Source organism: Rhea americana, unplaced genomic scaffold (assembly GCF_003343005.1).
Source record: "Rhea americana isolate MKP2758 unplaced genomic scaffold, rheAme1 scaffold_131, whole genome shotgun sequence".
Taxonomy (NCBI): Eukaryota; Metazoa; Chordata; class Aves; order Rheiformes; family Rheidae; genus Rhea; species Rhea americana.
This window is the reverse complement of record NW_028185384.1, coordinates 1533375-1554580: the sequence shown is the minus strand read 5'-3', so window position 1 is coordinate 1554580 and position 21206 is coordinate 1533375. Positions and strand designations below refer to the sequence as shown.

At 44.1% G+C, this 21206-nt stretch overlaps 1 protein-coding gene across 1 annotated transcript in view; it reads left to right on the top strand.

Moving 5' to 3' along the window:
• Nucleotides 1–21206, top strand: part of MDGA2 (MAM domain containing glycosylphosphatidylinositol anchor 2) — a 209667-nt gene that overhangs the window by 42252 nt on the left and 146209 nt on the right. The window contains exon 4 of the mRNA XM_085297875.1: nucleotides 18204–18400. Within this exon, the coding sequence (XP_085154001.1) occupies nucleotides 18204–18400 (197 nt within the window). The remainder of the gene's footprint in view (nucleotides 1–18203; nucleotides 18401–21206) is intronic.

Sequence of the window (21206 nt, the reverse complement as noted above, 5' to 3'; positions counted from 1 at the left end):
CGCTCCCCGCGCGCGGTGGATGTAGCGTTCAGGGCATAGCTATTGCTTTGCAGCCAGCCTCCCTGTAAAAAGTCAGGGCAGAAGGAAGAGCGGGAAGAACATAAGTGCGTTATATCTTGCAGCCTCAGTCCATGCAATTTGTTACGGAAAATTGAAACGGCAAGCTGATAGATTTCCTCTTTCCCTGCGGATAGCCTGCACCTGCAGTGACCCCTGTGAAATTACGCTTTGTCTAGGAAAAGAAAAAAATCTTAATGCAACRCTCTCCCTGAAATAAGGGAAAATCAGGTCAGAGAGCAGTGACGGGTAAGCAGGCTCTGTGGGAAATATCCCCYTGGATAATATGCTTTGCTACTTGCTATCACAAGATTTGGGGCAGGGAAGTTTTTTTCTCCTCAGACAGTTTTCAGTTTATATATATTAATATATCTGGTAGGTCACTGGAATATAACGTATAGAAAATTCTAATGCATGCAGATTTTTGGGGAAAAAAAAATCCTGTTGTGTTCACACTTCCCTTGCTTTTGCAGAAATCTCCCCGTTGCCTCGACTTCGTGAAGGTGCCGTTACAGTACGTTCTAGCATATTCTTCTGTGACCCCATCGTATTGTGAATTGTGAAGTTGCAACCTGTAACTTTTAATGGGAAGTAAGAACACATGTAGTGTCAAAGTGTAACGTTTTTTTTTAATCTGTCTCCTGTTTGCTGAAGGCASTTCTCATAAATTGAACTCACAATGATTACTGTAAAATTGAAACTTTGCATAACCAAGGTAAGAAACAGCTGATATCTTAAATGGCTTCTGGTTGCCGCCTGTGAGGGCCTGGTGTCCTCCTGTTGTACTACTGCCTTGTGACAAACTTCCCTGTCGAGAGGCCATCCTTTGCCATTTGTTGCAAGTTTATAGGTGTATACATAGTTTGGTTTGTAAAAACATTTGCAAGAAAAATCCTGCATTGCTCTTGCGTGGGAGGCACGCAGGAATCTCTGCAGCCTGGAGATTCCTGTTCGGGACTCTGACACACTGAGTAACAGCTCTGGATTACTTAAGAGAGGATGAGAACGTCAGTAGTTACAAACAGCTATGACACTTGCTCTCTTTGTCTCCAGCAGGCCAGTACGTGGGACCTGGTGCTGGTTCCTCTAGACARGTAGCACTTTCTTCATCCACAGAGAACATGCTTGTTAAGAGACACCAGGCGCCAGCAAGCTGAGAGAGGCTGCAGGTACAGCAGGAGTCCAGTTCTGGGCTCCTCCTACAAGAGAGACATGGAGCTGCTGGAGAGAGTCCAGCATAGGGCTACAAGGATGATCAGAGGGCTGGAGCATCTGCCCTGTGAGGAACGGCTGTGAGAGCTGGGCCTGTTCAGCCTGGGGAAGAGCAGACTGAGGGGGGATCTGATCAATGTGTACAAGTACCTGAAGGGAGGGTGTCAAGGGGACGGGGACAAACTCTTTTCAGTTGTCCCATGCGACAGGACAAGAGGAAATGGGCAAAAACTAAACCACAGGTAGTTCTGCCTGAACGTGAGGGGGGATTTCTTCCCTGTGAGAGTGACGGAGCACTGGACCAGGTTGCCCAGAGAGGTTGTGGAGTCTCCTTCTCTGGAGATAGTCAAGGCCTGCCTGGATGCAACCCTGTCTAACATGCTCTAGGTGACCCTGCTGAGCAGGGAGGTTGGACTAGCTGATCTCCAGAGGTCCCTTCCAACCTTACTGATTCTGTGATATGGACAAATTTGAGAAATGATCCAAGAAATACAGGTTAGGATTCAGTAAGCATCTAAAGGATCTACATTGTTTGCTTCTGTAAAGGCAAATGTCCAGTTGTGAACCTTTGGAGGAAGGTCTGTGAGCTGCAGTGGGTCACAGTCCAAACGTGATTTTACCAGTGCGCTGCAGTTTTGGACGAGCACAAGGGTCGTGCTTGGAAGCAGGTAGGGGAAGATAGCTTCTAACAAGCCCTTCTCTAGATTTTCCTGGTCTGGGAGGTGCTATGTCATACCTCAAGGAAGGTGTAAATCAACTGGGAAAGGTCAGAGGAGAGTGAGAAGCTGAGGAAAGGGCTCCTATGAAGGAGTAAAATGGTTCGTGAAGATTCTTCATTGCARAAGAGACTGCCAAGGAGGGGCGGGAAGGGCTGTTATGGCTAATAGAAGCCTGCAGATGGGCTGAAGAAGGGGAGGATTTTTTCCTAAGATCCCTAGAGGATAAGACGGGAGTTAATTGGCTTAAATTCCAGTGAGAGAGATTTAGGTTAGGCAGCAAGCAAAGCTGTTTGATGATGAAGCTGGGCAGATGCTGAAATAGGTTCTCTAGAGAGCTGGCGAGCAGCTTTTGCAGGAGCACTGTGGGGACAGGAGAGAGGAGCGTAGGACCAGAGCCGGTCCTGCCTCAGGGCAGAGGGAAGGGTGAACTGGATCTTGTGAGAACTTTTCTGGTCCCTTTTTTCCATCAGTGCTGACCAGATGTGGGATCTGGTTTCCTCATGAAAGCTTCACGGCCTTCAGTGGTGTCTTTGCAAGCAGGAAAATGATGGAAGATTCCTTTGAACATACAGAGATTAGGTAATTAAATAACTAAACTGAGTTCTTTAATTAAAGAGAAAAAACAGATACACATCCATTATTATTCGTAGATGGTATTGTGCTTTTTGAAAATACAGCTCTTAAGAGCTGCATTTAGACTGCTGGTGTTACATTTTTTTTCTATTAAAATAATAATTAGTCTCTTTTCAAAGCAGACAATTCAAACTAGCTCAAAGTCCATTATTTACTTTATCTTTGCATAAATGCATAAAAGCTGAGTGGAATCTGTACATGCTGTTTAAGCTTTGGACTTGAATTCCCATATACTTATACTGCTCATGTCTGATTATATTCCTACTGAATCCAGAAGAACTCCTGAAATAAATTAAAACAGAGTTGGGCCCACTGTGTTTATGAAACCACGCAGCCCAACACCAGCCCAATCTGCAAGGCTCTGAATGGCCTGCACTGATTTTAAATTAAATAGATGAACATGAAATGTGTTAAAATATCCCACCAGAGGGCTTATTTGCCAGCTGTTTGATTGTTTTCCTCTGGCATTATCTGCAAAGCAATTACACACGAATAAAAACTTCTTCAGAAGCTTTCAAGGAAATATTGACCACTAACATTTTAATTAAGGCCCATTGAAGTAGAAACATTTAAATCAACAGTATGGACAAGAGCAAAGCAGGTTGGGTTTCAAAAAAGGAGGCTTGTTTACCATATTCCTAATAACACAGCCATCCTAGATGCTTGACTGAAGTGTCAGTATGAACTAGCCTTGTGCATTCATTTTTTCCCCTTTGTTTTAAAAATTATAATAAAAAATTGAAGAACAGACAATTTTAAAATAAATTTAGCGCATCTATTTCATCCATCAAAAAGAGCTGCTTGTGCATCGAAGTCTAAAGCAGGCACTTCTGGAGCGGTGCAGAATGGTCCTACTGAATGTGCCCATCTCTTTAGCGATAACAAGGCAATTTGGCCAAATGAGGGATCCCTGGCGTTGCTTTGTAACACGGTGTTTCTCCGTCATTGCTGCTGTAATGAGAAGACTTAAGATTTGCTCTACAAGCTACTGAAGACGGAAGAATAAACTTAGCAGTTGTTTTAGGTGAGTGTYGTAGGCATTACTCTATGCAGTCTTGTGCTTTGGTTTAGCCACACTCCAGCAAAGCTAGAGCAGTGGTGGCTGGATCTAGTAACTGTGCTGAAAAACTCACTGGGAAAAGTAGTCCTTTCCATTGAAAGAAGATTCGATTTTACTGATTGGGAGTAGCCTGGTATCCACCATCCCGCTGGAACCCGGATACTGACTGTGGGGCTTAGTACTGGGTCTGAGCCTTGGAAAATTTCATTGCCACTGAATTTTTGCACGGGTTGCCCATGCAGTGGTTTGGCTCCCAGAAGAAATATGCRGAGTTTCCAGAGATTTTCTGTCTACCTGCTTTTTGTAAGGTATATTCAGATACTATGATGATGGGACAGAATGAGAAATAGCCTGAGTGCCTTCARTCCTCCTCCTGACTTCAGCAGGGTCTTGTGCTCCACACTTGCCATTAATGTTTTACCCCAGTGCTTATCCGCTGATTTTTTTACCTGCTGCAGTCAGGCGCGTTTGGGTGACCCAGTCTATAGAGAATCCCCCCTTCTGCTTTGGGCAATAAGTAAAGAGCCGAGGTATGTAACTGTGGGTTTAATACCCAAGCCAGGAGGAGGTTGCGAAGCAAGTCTTGGATCGAGTATTTAAGCCTTCTTCATTAAATGAAACAAAATCCCTATGTTTCTAAGACACCGTGGAGTTTAGCTTCTCAGGAGACTGAAGAACTTTTAAATTTTGCCTGTTGAAATTCCTCCTACGTTCCTCCCTGTCCCCCTCTTCCTCAGCATATGCAGTTGTCCCCAGCATCATCTTCCTGACTTGAGGAGATACTCGGGTACAGCAATCATTGCGGGATGGCAAACGTTGCGTTTTAATAGCCTCCCTGAGGCTCTCCTGGGCGTGGAGATCAGCAAGGGGCTGCAAGGCCCATCAGAAGCGTTCAACCACACCTAATTCTCATCTGTTTACGATACGGGTGATTTGGTGATGACCTGATTTTTACAAGTATGACCATTATTTTCAGGGCTAGACCAGCATTAGATTTAGCTTTTTAATTGAGCCATTATGCATTAGGTGCAGGCAGTGTAGCTGAAAACGATGATGTGCCTAGAGTTAGTAAGTTAACTAGGATCTTCTGGAACCTAGCAGTGACCTTGTCTATGGCTTGCTTTTAGGGGTGTGGTGGTGGGGAACAAAAGTAAAACGCGTAAGCCATGTTAAAAAAAAAAAAAAAAAAATCTTTGGAGGACTAATCTGAAATACTAAGGATGTTAGACTTATGTATGTTTTACAGGAAGCACTTTGCACAACCATTTTGATCTCTGACTTGGCTACAAACAATGAAGTATTGTTAGCATTTTATCAACATCTCCAATTTTGTTATGTAAYTTTTATGAAAAATACTAACCACATGCTTGGAATGTGATCGTATGTATTTGCAGTTACTTAATTATGGAGGAATTTGGTGAAAGCAAAGTCACCTTGAGGAAACTCTATACTAGTAAAAAATGCTGTGTTGTTTTCATGGGGTTGCTTTTTAAATCTCTTTAACTAAGTGAAATCAGTATTTTGAAACCAGACTTTGGAGCAATACAGCTGTCTGTGCATTTGAATTAACCCCTTACTTAAATGAATCTCAAGGCATATGCCTCTCAGATCTGCTTTYTGAGACTTTCTGAAAACTGCTCTATCACTGTCACATGTTGTTTTTGAAGTTCGCTTAGTGGCTACACTCACTCTTGCTACCTTTTCCTCTCCTTTTATTTACCTATGAAATGCTGAACAAAAAGTGAAATTCTATTGAAAATAATGCAGTTACTTCGTGGAGATTCTGGTGAAGTCCTTTAAGGTTTGCTGTCTGTTTTCAAGACTGTTCATAATTCTCAGCTTACTAAGCATTAGTTAAGCATTTTTTTWAAATAAATGAGGAAAAATAAATATAAACCTCCTTGCATGATTAATTGCATGATACAGGGATCTGTTACTCAAAACTGTATGTGAATGCAAGTGTGTTTTTCTTTATTTCAGTGACCTTTTCATGCTGCTGTCCTATCAATCCTTGGACATGGTACTAAGCAACCTGCTTCTAGTTGACCCCGCTCGGAGCAGGCGGCTGGACAGTCTGATCACCAGAGGTCCCTGCCAACCTCAACTATTCTGTGACTCTGAAATCCTGTAATTAGTGAAATACTGTAATTACTGAATTACTGCAAAATATATATTGCACTTCCAGATTATAAATGAGACTAGACTGTGGACTGAAAAAATGTGAGCTAGCTTTGGAGCCTTAAAATGGTTCAATATGATATGAATTGACTAATTACTCAGATGTCTCCAATTTCCTTGAATGGGAGAAAAGTGAAATGGCTGAGATGCAGGGCAAGGTGGAAGAAGGAGATCCAAGCTCGCATCACGAACCAYGAACTATTAAACAAACAAAAAAAGCCACCAAAAAAACCACCAACAGCCAAAAGGCCGCTGCAGGCGTGACCTGCTGGCGCACGCCTGCCTGCACCTGCCTGTGCACCCCGCGATGTGCAGCCTCCCCTTGCCTGGCGGCCCGGGGGCTGCGGGGGTCGAGGTTGCCGAACATGTGCGAGCAGCGTGGGCCACCTCCCTCTGAGTCTTGGGACGGTTTTCAGGAAATGGGGAAAGCTTTCCCTRTAGTGAATGCTAACTATTAGGCTGCCTGAGATCTTGTATGGAGATGTGTATAATTTAATTCTGTGTATAGAACTGAAAGTGAAATGATGTTGTTAATAACATCTATAAGAAGAGGAGGTTAAAAACTATTTACAGTTGATGGAATGATTTATTTTTTATTTTATTTTATTTATTTATTTATTTTTAACTTCAGTGGGGTCATTTGTGAACTTCAGTGTCATCCACTGGTTTCAAAACTCTTGCAAGGAAAAGTTCAATTTCTTTTTCTGAATGATTGCTTTTTGCTTATTAGTATTGATTTAGTAATTGTGTGTTAACAAGTTAGTGTGCTGCTTGGACTGCATGTTCTTAGTTTAATTCTGCGTTCTCGGGTCTAATCTGCTGTTCATCTGTCCATTTCTGTGGGACACTAACTGTTTTTGTGGCCCTTTTTGAGCAAGGGCCCAGTTAATACTTTATTCTTTCTTTGAAATTCTAGAAGAATCAGAAGGAAAAGACAGAGAGTCTGTAAAGAGCAGTTAAGAGATTTAAAGGAAATTTTTCTTTGACCACTGTTAGTTTGGTGGGATCTCTCCAAAATCTATTTCAAAACACACAACTCAGTGGTAGTGTCCTTATTGATTTGCTAGCATTGATTAGACACAACAGGAACCTTCCAGGCACGTTGTTTTTTCTACAACAACTTTAGATCTATATTCCAAAATATCTAGGCAAATGAGCCTGAGTAGGAAGGAGTGATCCCTTATATAGGGTTTTTTTTTTCTTTATCAGAACTAAGGCATTGAATATTGTAGCAAATATTTCTCTGTGTTCTGAGCTTTTTTTTTTTTTTTTTCTTTCCCAAGAAAGATTTGTTCTGGTTTTATTGAAGAATTTTCCTTTTCATCAGGTGCGCCTTACCTACCCTGTCCTGCAAGTTCTGGAGTGTCTGCACTGTGCTGTCTTTTGTGGTGTGTTTAATTCTTGGTCAGTGACAAATTAACTTGCACCCAAAGCATCTTCTTCTGCCTATTTTCAGCAGCGCTTTGTAGCGCTGCCATCTCCCAGGGACCGGAGAGGGCTGCGATTTTCTTCATTAACTTAATCAGTCATCAAGGAGCTGCAGCATTGCTAGCAGGCATCGCTTTGGGATGCACGCGTGCTTCCTGGAAAAGCGGAGACTCTTTCCAGCTCTGTTCGGCATCGCTGCGGTGGTGTTTGAGTGCTTTCCAGTGTTGCATTAAGTGATGTGACTCGCGTCTGTCATGTGTAGTTTGTCTGTTGGATTACTTATCCCAAATAACTTCTCCATAATCCAGGGCTTGCTCTACCGCRCTTTCATTTGCAATCACTCCATTTGCTAGAAGTCTCTGATCTGACTTGACTATTGATCTTGACAATGAATATGCTGCGCTCTCCGGAGCTGAGGCTTGCTTTCCTGAAATACCGCTGGAGCGCAGAGTGCTCGTTATCTGGGATTATGGAAGGTTGCTTTTGTGCGTCCTTATTTCTTACAAAGCGATGGGTATCAGGAAGGCACAGAAGGCACAAACCAAGAGACAGAAAGAAGGCATCCAAAACTATTAGGCAATTTTATTAAAATTACAACCATTTTAGTAMAAGCAAGTCAAGCGTAAAGCAAGTGCAAGATTGAGCCGTTGGCTCCACTGTAGGTCGCTCAGAAACTCTCACGTTAACTTTTTTTTCATTAGTGCGATTGCATCCCAGCGGGCCTCCGACCCTTTTCTTTTCCCTTCTAGAAAATACAGATTTMTCATGAGATGTTTGTTTATATTTGTCAGTTGAGAACACGTGCCCGTTACACAAATTCAGCAGGCCGCAGGAGAAGGCACGATCCTGGTTTGCCGTGCTGGCAGGGCGAGGTGCGGAGTGCCCTGGGCTGGGTTGTGGGTGCTCGCTGAGGCTTGGGCTCCCAGCACCATCGCTGGGGCAGGATTCGGCTCACTCTCTGATTGGTTTTGGCCCGCGGCAGCTCTTCCTCAGCAAGACAGAACCTGGCTGAGATCCTGGGCCGGGGGCCTGCCAGGACCTTGTTCTGCTCATGAGTGGCAGCAGGGAGGAGCCTACTTGGAGCCGTGCTACACGCMGTCCCCCAACGCTGTCCCTAAAAGCTTTGCACCCTCCTTTGCTGCTCTGTCCTGTTGTCACATCCCAGGACGCGCAGCACATCTGCAGTTTCATGCCACACGGGCTCTGTTCTTGTGGGTGGCCACACAGCGTTAGGTCATCTCAGATGCTTAGAGATGGCGAATGTGTGTGTACAAATGGCTTRGAGCAGAGGAGCGCTGTGTGCGGTTCAGAAGAAAACAAGGGCCGCGTGCAGGTGGTGTTGGAAGTGCCCGGTCTGCTCCGGAGGGAACAAGCCACTCCGCAGCATGCGGCCGCAGGGCTAAGGCCTGCTCCCTCTCCCTTTTTTATTAGCAGTATGGGTGTATCCTCAACGTCATCCCCTTAGTGGCAGCAAAGTAAGGCAGGAGGTCTCACTGACTCTTCCTYGTATCAGAGGTGCTACTTAGCTTGGGTTTTAGCAGAGATCCAGGCACTGGCATGTGTTTGCTATCTGTCACGTCCATCAGAGGAAAAGCAGCATGCCAACACCACCTTTCCACCATTGCAGAATGCGCAGTCAAGAAGTCTTCCCGTAAYGCGTGTCGTCAGAAGGTGACAGCAGATGCAATGAAATCAATACGCGTGCTTTGGTGGCTCTGGGCTTAGCATACAGCATCAGGAGGATCTGACCGATGCAGGGAGTTGTGGAGGGGGAAAAAAGTTGCTTCGTGTTGCTATGAAGTCTCCTGCTCGATTCTGCAGCTAAAACATAGCGCATGGAGTCCTCTGGGGTSAGATGCCAATGTAAAATCCCTCAAGGTGTTTTGGGGAGAGGAGGTTCTTGGGTCCTGTTTTTCCCCACTGATTGTCGTAGAATACCTTAATGATTGATGCATGCAAATAATGTGAAATATGTAGAAATGCATCTTTCTGGAAATGGCGCTGGTTTGTGTTAAGATCATTCTGTGCAACATTGGAGTTGGACAAACGTGAGCTGGAGATGGTAATGCGAGGTTGAGAGGCAGACGTGGCCCTGGTCAACATCTCTAGGAGTCCTGGGCGTTCATCTGAGAACGCAATTTGATGCAGTGAATTGAACTAAAATAAGCTGTTTAGACTAAATTACAGGAGACTGAAAATAGGGAAATGCAAGCTTATTAATTTAGGCGGTGAACGATGTTGYCTGTGCCTTGTTCCAGGTTGTGCTCACCTTTCTCTTGGGGCTTCCTTGCAGGGTTTGGGGCTTCTGGAAGTTCAGGTGGCAGGAATTTCCACCACCCCTTCTTGTGCAGCTCTGCATGTGAGTTAGGACTAACTGCAGCTATGAAAATAGGGGCTGTATAAGCAAAGAACGTTGTGGCAGCGCTTGCCCTCAGAAGCTCATAGTTTGCATAAAACCCGAGCAAAAATAGATAGAAGTGGACAGAGGAGAGACAAGAGGGAATCACGGGAACAGCGTTGGTCAACAGGAGAGCACTGTCGCAGCACACCAGCCCYGTTGCTATTTTTGTGTGTATCTGGAGACATAAACCTTTTACAGTAAACACGCTATAATAATTGACTAATATAGGCTGACAGCCTTGCTTGTGAAAATTAAGAAATGAAGATTAAATAATCATGCATGCAGGAATGGAAATGCAGAATTTATATTAGGTTCAGCCAAGGAAGATTTATATTTTCATGTTGAGCTCATTTTAATGTTGTTTAATTAGCCCTAAATAACTRCTGAAGAAATACCATGCAGAAATTTTTCAATATAATACTGATGACATCAGTATTTTTGAACCAAAGGAAAAAAAAAAGCTTACAATTAATTATAGGATATTAGTCCCGTAGTATTACCTGGCTGCATATGCAGATTTCATTTTATTTTCATCCTCTGAAAAGTCTAGTGCTATAAGCTTATTTGAATACCTCTCAAGCTATTCCTTTTCTAAATTAAAATCACCTCCACACACAATAATAGCTGTAGTTATGTCAGTCAGAGATGGGTACATGTCAGTTTAGGATCAAGATAGCTGATGCTGTAAACATCCCTTGCCTGCAAAGACAGACCACRCTGAAGACGTGAAAAGTGAGTCTGTTTGCAGGAATCTCATTTGACTCCTAAGAGGAACAGGCCTGGATGTACGAAGGGCAGAGTTTATGGCTTATGGTATCTCCCAGATTTGGTTTTGCTAACCAGAAGTATCCCCCTTCTCCCAAACTATTGCACTTGAAAACTTTCCTGCCGTACAGCTTTTGGTTCTCCACCTGTGTAGCTACAGACTGTTGGGATTAATTGCAATAGCAGAATTAACAGAGCCTGGGTTCCTGCGGACTTCGGTCCTTCCTCCTTGCGCTTCCTGATCCCCTACTTCTTCCTCCCGTCTCCCCGAACAAAGCTGTTCCCGGGGCTCCCGGCAGTTCCTCCGTGACCGGYGCAGAGGGCACCCTTGGGTGCCAAGCTGCTCGCTGCGCGGGCTGGCAGCGCCGCTGGCGGGGCGGGCGGCTGCCGCAGGAGCGGCGCGGCGACGTGCTCGCCGTGAAGTGCTTCCCGCATCCCGCCCGAGTCCTGCTTCAGTGCCCGCTTTGCCCACGTGCATACGGCAATTAAATAAAACATGCTGGTTGATTATCTTTGGGATCTCTATCCCCATTTGAAATTTTGCTAAAAGAAGCTAAAAAACTCGCAAGTTATTGGGGAAGGGCAATTTGGCAGATGGGCAGGCAAATGCAATTATCTAAGGAAGCATATCTTAGCTGTTCTTCGGGATTCAGCTGCATTTGCATCCTCTAATAATGTTTTGGTATTAATGTTTGCTGATGCAGAAGTGATGGGCRTCATCAATGTGGAGAACCAAGGTATGGACTAGACGACCTCCAGAGGACCCTTCCAACTTGAATTATCCTCTGATCCTTGTAAAAATAGAACACATGAAGAGGGAAGGTTACTGGAGAAGTTTTAGTGGTAGAGGAACAAAAATGGAGATAAGCATTGACTTCTGTGAATATGCGGAGGTGGAAGCTTGAGGAGGGTCTCCTCAAAGCAGTGAGGCTCTGGAACAATTCCTGTAGAAGGAGGGAGACAAAAATACTCTCGGATCTGACCGGCTGTGGCATCGCTTGCCATCTATAGAAAGATCTCGTGTCTCCAGAGTCAGGCTTGGGCACTAAATCCTGCGTTTCTGGGCAGGTTCGCTTTCCCCCTGCTTTGCTCTCATTTTGTTTGATTTGTCATCTCCATTTGCTTCCAAGGAGCTTCTTCCATCTCCTCTTCTTTTCAGCATCCCCACACCATTATTTATTTGCTCTGGCCTGGCCCTGGTTTTCTTTTCATTTCTCTTCTCCTGAAATGTATTTTTTTCCAAAAAAAAAAAAAAAAAGGAAAAAAGCTTTAAGGGTAGAGATTGCCAGAAAGTATGCAGAGCACTGATGAGAATCCTGTATTGATGTTGTTTAATGGTAAAGAGTTTAAGGCTGGAAAAGAAATGTAATTTCAGAAGATAAGGATGTATATGAGGGGGGAAATTGCACCTTCTGTTACAGAGGCTGTCAGATGTATTTTTTTGGTGGAACTAAATATTTTTGWACCCATTTGCAAACATACGATATCCAGAGGGATGCACTAAAAGAGCAGCAGAGTGTTATCGGGARACCATGCCCTCCAAGGAGTCACATATTTGCACTCCACTCAGTACTTTCCAAATGTATTTCCTTTAACAGAGGTATGAACTTTGAGAGTAGTCTCTAGAAGATTTTTACTAAAKCCATTAATTGGGCATGGATATGGTTTAGAACTAGACATCCAGAACCCAGTTTGATATTCGTTACTTCAACAGAATTCAGTTTCTTTTCTTTAAAAATGAATGAGCAAACATTATTAAATTTGGGGATTATGCAACCAATAATCACTTATTTTTCAAATTTTAAAATCCTATTTGTGACAATTATTTCTAGTGATGGGTCATGCATGCCAGGTGRTCTTTAATTTCATTTATTACAGCCTGTTTCTTCTGGGTTGGTTGGTAAATTCTTTTTCTTTTATAATATAATCTTCCATTTTGTTTCTTTTGGGATGCAGGAGAAAATAATAAAGCAAGCCAATCTGCAAGTAGTTATTGGAGAATTACTTCTCTCTGCTGTGCTTTGAGGCGTTGTATATATTAGGATAAGAACTTGTCTTTGATTGCAGTGAAGGCAATGCAAACTCCTCGGTGTTTATAGCTGAATCTTTAGTTCCTGAAGTGAAGAAATAATGCAACGCTGGAATGTGGAAATCCTGCCGCGGGCTCGTACCTTATGAGCAGTTTCCTAACTGCTCTCGRTCCTCGTGTTGCGAGAGCGGCGTTCGTTCTGGTTTCTTACGTGTTGTGCGTGAACAGTCACGATCCGGCAGCGCTTTYCCCGGCAGCGTCCCGCGGGGACACGCGGCTGCAGGCGTGCCGGCGCCCAGACGCGTTCGTGTGCAAGCTGAATGAAAGTAGTTTAAAAAACTCAATTCCTTGATTCAAGCATACTCGAGTTAATAAAAATGATCTGGAATTCTAGAATCAACTCTCCTTTTTTAATTGTATTTTTTTCATAAAATTGAATGCCAGAGTTGACCGTGACACCGCACTGGTTTGACTGCCGCTGTGTTACAGCCCAGGCCGTTTTTCCTAGCTGCTCCGGTGTTGCGCGTAACCTCTTTTGCTTCGCGGACRCGTGTGCCTCGGAAAGGTGCCTGGCCTCGCGCGGAGGGAGCGCAGGATCCCCGCGCGCCCGCGTGCCGTGGCCCGCTCGTACCGTGCTCGCTCAGGAAAGTCTCCTCCTCCTCCGTACAGAATTTGGGCTTCCCTCCACTTCCAGCGACTGCTGCTTGTTGTGTATTTTACCACTAGATCAAAGAGCTCTTTTGTGCCTGGTGTGTTCTCACCGTGAGGTACTTGCATCCTATAATAATGTTACTTGTCAGCTTTCTTTTTTTTTTTTCGAGAAATTAAATGCATCTGGCTCTTTACATTGTTTACTTCAGGCAAAAGCGCAAAAGCACTTTCTCCAGGGCATATSTATTTTTTCTGTTTCATTTTCATTATCTTTTAATTTCCTGATGTCATCTGAGCATGGTTGACACCAGAATAGGATCCCGTACCCAGGTCACTACTTCTATATGCGAAAGAAAATTACGCGCCTGCTCCTACTGCAACCAGCGATCCCGCCGTGCCGAAGGCGCGTGCCGACGTCTTCGTCTGGGGCCGTTCTGCGCTCGGGACAAAGCTTTGTGCTGTCGACCTGCGTGACGGTTCACGAGGGCGTTTCTTTGACTGCATTAAATCACGCTGTTCCAGTGGATCCAGKTTACCCAGTGGCGCAGATCATTCTGTGCGAATGCCCGGCTCTCGCTGTTTGCAGAATCTCCTGATCTTTATTTCATCTACYTGCGCACGCACAAATTCGGCATCGTCGTCAGCGTCGCTGTCGGCTCCTGTTTGTGTCTACTAAGCGGAGTAACCTCCGAAGGCTCAGGGCTGGTGTACCTGCTGCCCAGGGACTCCAAAGCCAATTTTGTCTCATAAATAATCAGCAYGGGCTCGCTGTGCTCACCTTGCATAATCAAAACTCTATTTTTGTGGTTTTTTCAGGCCTGTACGTCCGCTGCCATCCTCCCAAAGTTGTTATCGTGTTTCTAGGTGAACAATTCAACTGCTGGGCACAGTTTCTATGAGTTTGTGTCAGGTATATTTTAGTGTCATCAAAAGAATAAACTCAGGTTTTTACCTGATAGTTTTCTCCATAAAAATACACCCTCTGGTGCTCATTGCACTTCTCCTGGATTCTTTACGGCCGGGCTCCARTCCGGGGAGAGCGCGGGGAGCTGAAGTGTTCTCGGGCTGTGCGGGCTCCTGAGGCGCGTTCGGAGCAGAACGGACGGAGAGCTCGGCATAGGGGCGGGGAAGCTGCACGGCAGCGCGGTTTGCAGCGTGCTTCTGCCATCTGCGCTTCCGAAACAGGTTGGTTCGATTCAAAGATTAAAGACTGAAACATTGAACCTAATGGTGGCGTAAACCTCTGTGGAAAACATACTTTTGTAATTATTTTCTTTTTGATTAATAGACTAACTAAATAGCAACACCCATGACTTCGGTTTAATATAAAAAATGATTAGTAAGTTAACGCCTCATGATGTGATCAACCTCTCCAAAATGAAAGTTTGGAGCGCTTTTTTCCCTTGTAAAGCACTTTGATGAAAATGCATCGCATTGAGCTTCTCCGTGCTAAATCTTTTTCCGTTGCTCTAAGATCCCCCTGTCTCTTCAGTGATTTCCTCTCTTTCCTCTTTGCAGGTTAATTGCTTTGCGAAAATGAAAGTCAATAGCTTCACTCCCAAACTGCTGCATTTTTTACTACTCCAAATGCTCTTAGGAAAGAATGAACACCCACAGATAGTTACACGTACACACACAGCTTTAAACTAAGGGGATTTTTTTTAAGTCTGTTTGGGAATTTGAATATCAATTAGCGACAATTCAATTAGATGTTGAGAACTAGAGTTCTGGAGAGCTTTGGCAAGGGGGCATTAATGCCGCAGTGATCAGGTTGCTTTAAAATCCCCTGCTTGAACGTAATGAATTTGGTAGTTGTGTGCATGCATCGTAATAACTTTGCAGAGTACCTTGGCAGTGTTATAAAAAAAGGGTATTTTGTATTATGTTTGCAGCTCRCGCACTGTGTGAGCAAAACACGATGTTATATAATAATCCACTAAAGCATTTGTCTAACCCTGCCCAACGATGGGGCAGGGAGTTGAATGTTCAGTGAAATCTCCCAGCAATTGTGAGCATTATTTCATCTCCTATTAGTGCTGCTTCTTTTGCTTTGATGCAGCTGCTGAGATCTTTCCAGTATCGCTGATGGAAAAATCAGTCCTTTTCTGCAGTGCAAATTTTCTATTAATTGAGCATTATGAAACGCTTTGGCAGAGGGYTGGCCGTATTTGCCTTTCCAACTTAAATTTCTTTGAGATTTCTTTATACTTTTGCTAAAACCAACCCCTGTCATATTGCAGTGCTATGTGGAAAGAGAGCTCCTGCTCCTCTCTGCCAAAGAGGACTACTTGTGTCAGAGTGTATTAACAGCCGACTGACATGAACCTCCTGTGGTGGAACAGATAGTGCGAGGAAGTAGTATCACCACAGTTCATGGTATTGTGGAATCATTTAGGTTGGAAAAGACCTCCAGTCCACCTCCCTGATCCAACCAGGGCCAACCGTGCAGCTAGAAGAGGTTGCTCAAGGCCTTGGCCAAGCAAGTTCTGAACATCTTCAAGGATGGAGATCCCACAACCTTTCTAGGGCCCTGGCCAGATACTTGACTGCTCTCATGGGGAATAGTACTTTTCTCCTAGTGCAGCTTACGCCTGTTGGCTCATGGTGTTTTGCTGTGTATCTCTAAGAATCTTAGAGTATGTCCATGGCTGTTTTTGTAGTGGAAAGTCCAGAAATGGACCACAGCACACCACATGAGGTGTCTCGAGTGCTCAATGGAGGTACAGGGTTACCTCCCTTGACCTGCTGCTCGTCCTTTTGCTGTTGCAGTCTAGGGTGTAGAACAGAAACCAGAGCTCCAGTGCCGCTGCCTGGATGTGTTCTGCAGAAAGGCTCTTCTAGCAGCCGTGGAGGAACTGGGGAAGCATGGCAGGACCCCCGGGGGAACAGGCTCATCCGCTGGGCCTCTGCTCACTGCTTAGACCATTCCCTTGAAGTGGGGAGTTTAGGGGCCAGTGGGAGGCTCCTGGGGCCAGCAGAAGAGCAGGRACTTGCAGGAGCCGTGGAGGAGGGAGAGGTGAGCTCAGGATGGAGGCATCTGGTCGTGAATAACTTGGTCAAAAGGAAGGTGAGAGAAGTTAAGACTTGAACCCCTGCGYAGTTCAGCTACGAGGGTGGCACCTTCGTCTGAAGGTGGCAGGCAGGAGGGGCAGTGCCCCGTGCTTTGCTCGGGCTTCTGGCTGACGGTCATCTTCTGCCGTGGTGCAGGAGACACTTTTAACAGCAGCCTCTGGAACGCATTTCTGGGTGAAACGCTCTGGTGTTTGTCAAGATACRGAACATGGGTGTTTTGGCCTAGAGATTTAAGCAAGCTAATTTCCTGCTTTCTATTTTCTGTTGCTTGGGTAGAGGACATAACATTTCAGCAGCCTCGTCCCTTTTCAAATGCTACTGTGATTTAAAATAACCTTTGAAACAAAAATGGAATCTCATTAGAAAATGCCATCTTAATTTGGAACACCAGTTTCATAATTTGRTTCTGTGATATTAAATTAAATGTTTTGCAGACTAGGACTAAGGTAACATTTACTTAAAGTCCATGCACCATTACAAGWTATTATTGCTTGCATTCTTCCAAATTTTGGAGCGTTTTGTTTCTAATTAATCAAGAGACTCTCAGGCTTAGTTCTCGTTACGCAAATCAAAATGTAAGCCTCTGAAGAATAATTTAATGAAGGCTGTTTTTCCGGGTGGCCGTGGGAAACACGCTGCCCTATTCAGGTTGTTGAAGATGGGCTCGTTTCGGGCGGATCCTTTGCTRATCTCTTGTGCCTCCGCCACACCGCTAATTTTTCAAAACTATCAAAAACCCAGGTTTATTTTTTGAAGAGCCCAGGAGCAGCTGCGCTGGCGGTCCGTCTCGTGCAACGCGTGCGTGGTGGGAAGGTTCGCCAGTCGTGTCAGCCAAGGCGCAGGCTCGGAGGGCAGCGCGCGGGTGCCCGGTGCTGCCCGCTGGGTCCTCGCGGGAGGAACCGGGCCGGTTGCCGCTGCTCCCTGCAAGCAGCAGCGGCCGTCCTGCGCTGCCAGAGCCGTCCCGGGATTTGCCGCTGAATCCGAGGAGACGCAACCTGCCCTTGGCTGCCCGTCCTCTGGGCAGCGTAGCTTTCTCCTGAAGCTCGCAGGAGAGCTGCTGTTGTCTGGGGCTTGGATGGTTTGAGGTAGAAGTTAGTAAAGATGGCCAGCATTGCTCTGGGTGAGGTGGGCTTTTTTTCCCTTCTTTACTGTAATTGAATTTTCAAGACGGCTCCTAATAAAAAGTAGTAAAACATCCCTGGAAACAGGAACCTGCTTGTGCCTGGTGGAATAGAGCCCCAATTAATTAATTTAGAGTGCTCACATTCCAAAGGCTATCTTTATTTCTTTCTTATTTGAAATGAGTGAGTTCGGTTGCGGGGATCTAATTTTCTTTAAGCTGATGCGTTGGGAGTAATTATATGATATCTGTATTTTAATCAAGAGAAGTGTGTTCTGAAGGCTGGKATGAATTCACCTGTTTGAAGTTAAATGCATGCAAGTAGAAGAAGGGTATATGCATTAAATTACTGTATTAAATTGCTGCTTTAAAGGAAAACAGATGCATTCACATGATCAACAGTTGATACTACTATTAGGATGCAAATTAGTCTGCTATTTATTTCCAAAGCCTGATAAACTATTTTGTCGGAGCGATATTTAAATTGAAAGTCATACATAAGAAATAAGTTGCAGAAATGAAAAAAAAAGATGAAATCTAAGTGGCAGTGGGAACATAACAAATATAATTGACACTATCACGTTATTGCACATATTGGAATACCCAAAGCCGGGGCAGCGAACAAAGATGCAGCTGTGCTAGGTGCTGTACGAACGAAAATAAAATGTAAAACGGGACTCTCCTGAAAAAGTCCTAGAATGTGTATTTCAGATGTTTAGAAACAAATTACCGGCATTTTGGCAACTTTTATGCGATTTYGGCCATTTTTGTGTGCAAGGAGAGGCGCGCCCTCACCTGCTCGGCACCGGGGAGCAGCAGACGTCGCGGTGGCAGTTCGCGCCTGACGCTCTCTCGGGGGTTTCTTCTCTCTTTTCCAGATTTGGATGATCCGATAGTAACGGTTCACCAGAGCATYGGGGAAGCAAAAGAGCAGTTTTACTATGAGAGGACGGTGTTTCTCAGGTGCGTCGCCAACTCCAACCCACCCGTTCGGTACAGCTGGAGACGCGGCCAGGAGGTGTTGCTGCAAGGCTCTGATAAAGGAGTGGAGATCTATGAGCCCTTCTTCACCCAGGTAGGAATTGCGGTGCAATATTTTTGTCCTTTCTGAGAACAGTCTGCGCCGCGGGCTCTCGAGCAGGTCGGTCTGAACATGCTCTGCTGGCGGTGGCTGCCTCTGCATGCCCTCGAGGTCCCTGCACCTGGGCACCAATGCACCCGTAGGTGTTTGTAAGACCTACGAATGTGAAAGGTATCGTATAGGTTGTGATCGAGAAGGAGTTCCGAAGAAAGGAGTGGTGGGGAGATGCCCGGTAAGCGCTGTATCTGCAGTGCTGTTCCCTGATCTTTCCCAGTGCAATGAGAAGTGATTCTGCACAGAAGTTGCAGCCTCAGAAGCTTTTCAAGAAGGCTGAACGCTATGGCATCTCCTCGTCTTTTTTCTTTTTCTTTTTTTTTTATTATTCTGCCTTTCATTCCTTTGAATATAAGTTTTTGTTCCATCTTAAAAGATGAGGAGGCAAAATTGGAAAGAACTGGTTTTGTAAGTCTTTCTATTCTTGCTCACAGCCGTGAAGGCAGACTGAACCATCAAAACAGCCTGTCAGATTAGATCGGATTAATTTATTGTTAGCACATTTGCACAGTCTCAGAATAAAAAGGTGGCATATCCTATTGTCTGTGGGCAAAAGTGTGTGGTGGTGCTTGCCAAAAAAAAAGAAAAAAATGGAGAAAAAGTTGTTTTGGAAAGCCTCAAGCAATAATGAGTAAAGACAGAAGTGGAAAATGCCTTGTAATTTGGTTGTGATAGCAGTAAGCAACCTACAACTTTAATAAATAATTATCAGCTAATGATTTGAGAGCACCTTCCCTTTTACTATTTATTAYACTTGACAGCTTTTTATTGCTAAAATAGTTTGGTATTCAGCTGAGCAATGTGTAGACTGGAACGTAACAGAGATGAGAATTAGATTACATAGTCAAGTTATTGGACTCCCAAAAGTGATGAGATTATTTTTAATTTAACATATATGGATGCAATTTAGGAAATCTCTGGTTTGTTTCCTTGGAATCTTGCACGGAAGTGTAAGTTGGAGTTTTTTAATGTTATAGTTAAAAAGTGAGACACTCCTTTGAGATGAGACTTTTTGTCTTGTAATACCTCAGCATGGAAATGCTGATTATTACCTTTCCCACTACTCAATAAGAACATACCTAATAAAATATGTCATGTGAAATTAGATTCCATTTTTTTTTAAAAAAAAAAAAAAAGGTTTCTAGGTTACTAGGAACATCCTTCCTAGGCCCTCTGTCTGTGCTGAATTAATGAATAAATCAGATTGTCATGTTGATAGTTGGAAGCCTATCTATAACCTTTTTGCATTTATTGGAGGTCAGATTGAATTAGTGTATCTTGTCCGTGTGCCTACAGGATCTGATATGTTTATAAGAGGAAAAATTGTAATTAAAGGTTCAAGAGTCATAAATGTCTACTGCACATCTCTGCATAGTTGGTTCTCCTCGTGATATGGTAAAAAACAGTGAGAGCTGGTGAGAAGAAAGCTAGAAGGGATTCGGCTTCAGAGCATCAAGAGATTTGAATTTGAGGTGGCATTTTTTTGTTGATTGCTTTGGGGCTAGATTATCAATCTGAAAACCAAATRAAATGTAAAGAAAAACAAGTAGCAACGTAATCAACTTTTCTATGGTATTGGAGCCAAAAAAAGGTTACTTGTTCTTTCCAGTGGTGTTCTTGTTTTATTAAATAATAGAAGGCACTTTGAAACCAGGTGATTTAAAAAAAGAGCTCTTGAAGTCTGAACGTAGATTTTTTTGATGAGTCAGATAATGTCAGCTAGTTATTTTGGCTGCCACGAAGAAAAAAGAACAAACATGCATATGCTCATGTGTGAAAGTGCTTGAACTACTGAACTTCTCAAAACCAAAATTTTAATGCACAATTTTTTTCCRTAAGAGTTTGTATCGGCCTTATTGCACATTGTAATTGCACAGCCTGAGTACAAGATTAAATTTGCTGTATTTACAATAATTATGCAATTAGACATAATTAGACTAATTGTCCAAATCAATGAGGAAAATGTATATATTTTTACAAATCTTAGCAATCGGGGGGACATGGTCCGGAATACCACTGTGAATTCAGGCTACAATTTCAACTTGGGAGTCACAGCTAAGGGTTTAATTTGTGGTATGTAACAGCTCCGTGTTTGGATCTCATCCAGAATTTAATGACTTCGATAGCTGTGTTCCCGTTAACCTGGAAGGGCTCTGGACCAGGCTCTTCCCTAGCCGAGATAATCCTCTTTTTAAAACAGGATCTTTATCCTTACCTCTCGCTTTGCGTGCGTTTGAACAGCCTTTTGAGGCCTCGGTCGTGCAAACACTGAATCAGCATGAGCTTGATTTTCAYCAGCATCGCTGCTGCGGGGCTGACTGTACACAAAGCTCTTCCGTTCCAGTGCTCCTAGTGTCCACCACGCCGGATTTCACAACTGCCTCTCTCCATGTCTAACTGCACCTTTTATTTATTTTTTTTTGGGGGGGTGTTGCTAGTTCTGCACTGTGTTTTCACAAACGACCACGTTCTTATATAGGCCTGCGCAGTTGCTGCAGATGATGCTGTTTAAACAATTCAATGCACAGCCCAAACTCTGCTGATATTAACAGTTGTAGCAGTATTTACAGGGCACACGATAAAGCGAGTTTTTCAGAGCTTTCTCCYTGGGCGCTTTATGATCCAGTTCAGAGCGTTAGTCTCCCTGAGCTGGCGTTTGCCTTCAGCCTAACGTGCTTTTAACTCATCTGCAGAAGCACAAAGATTTGAAGGTGAGCAGCTTGAGAAGTTTGAAAGCCTGAGGAAG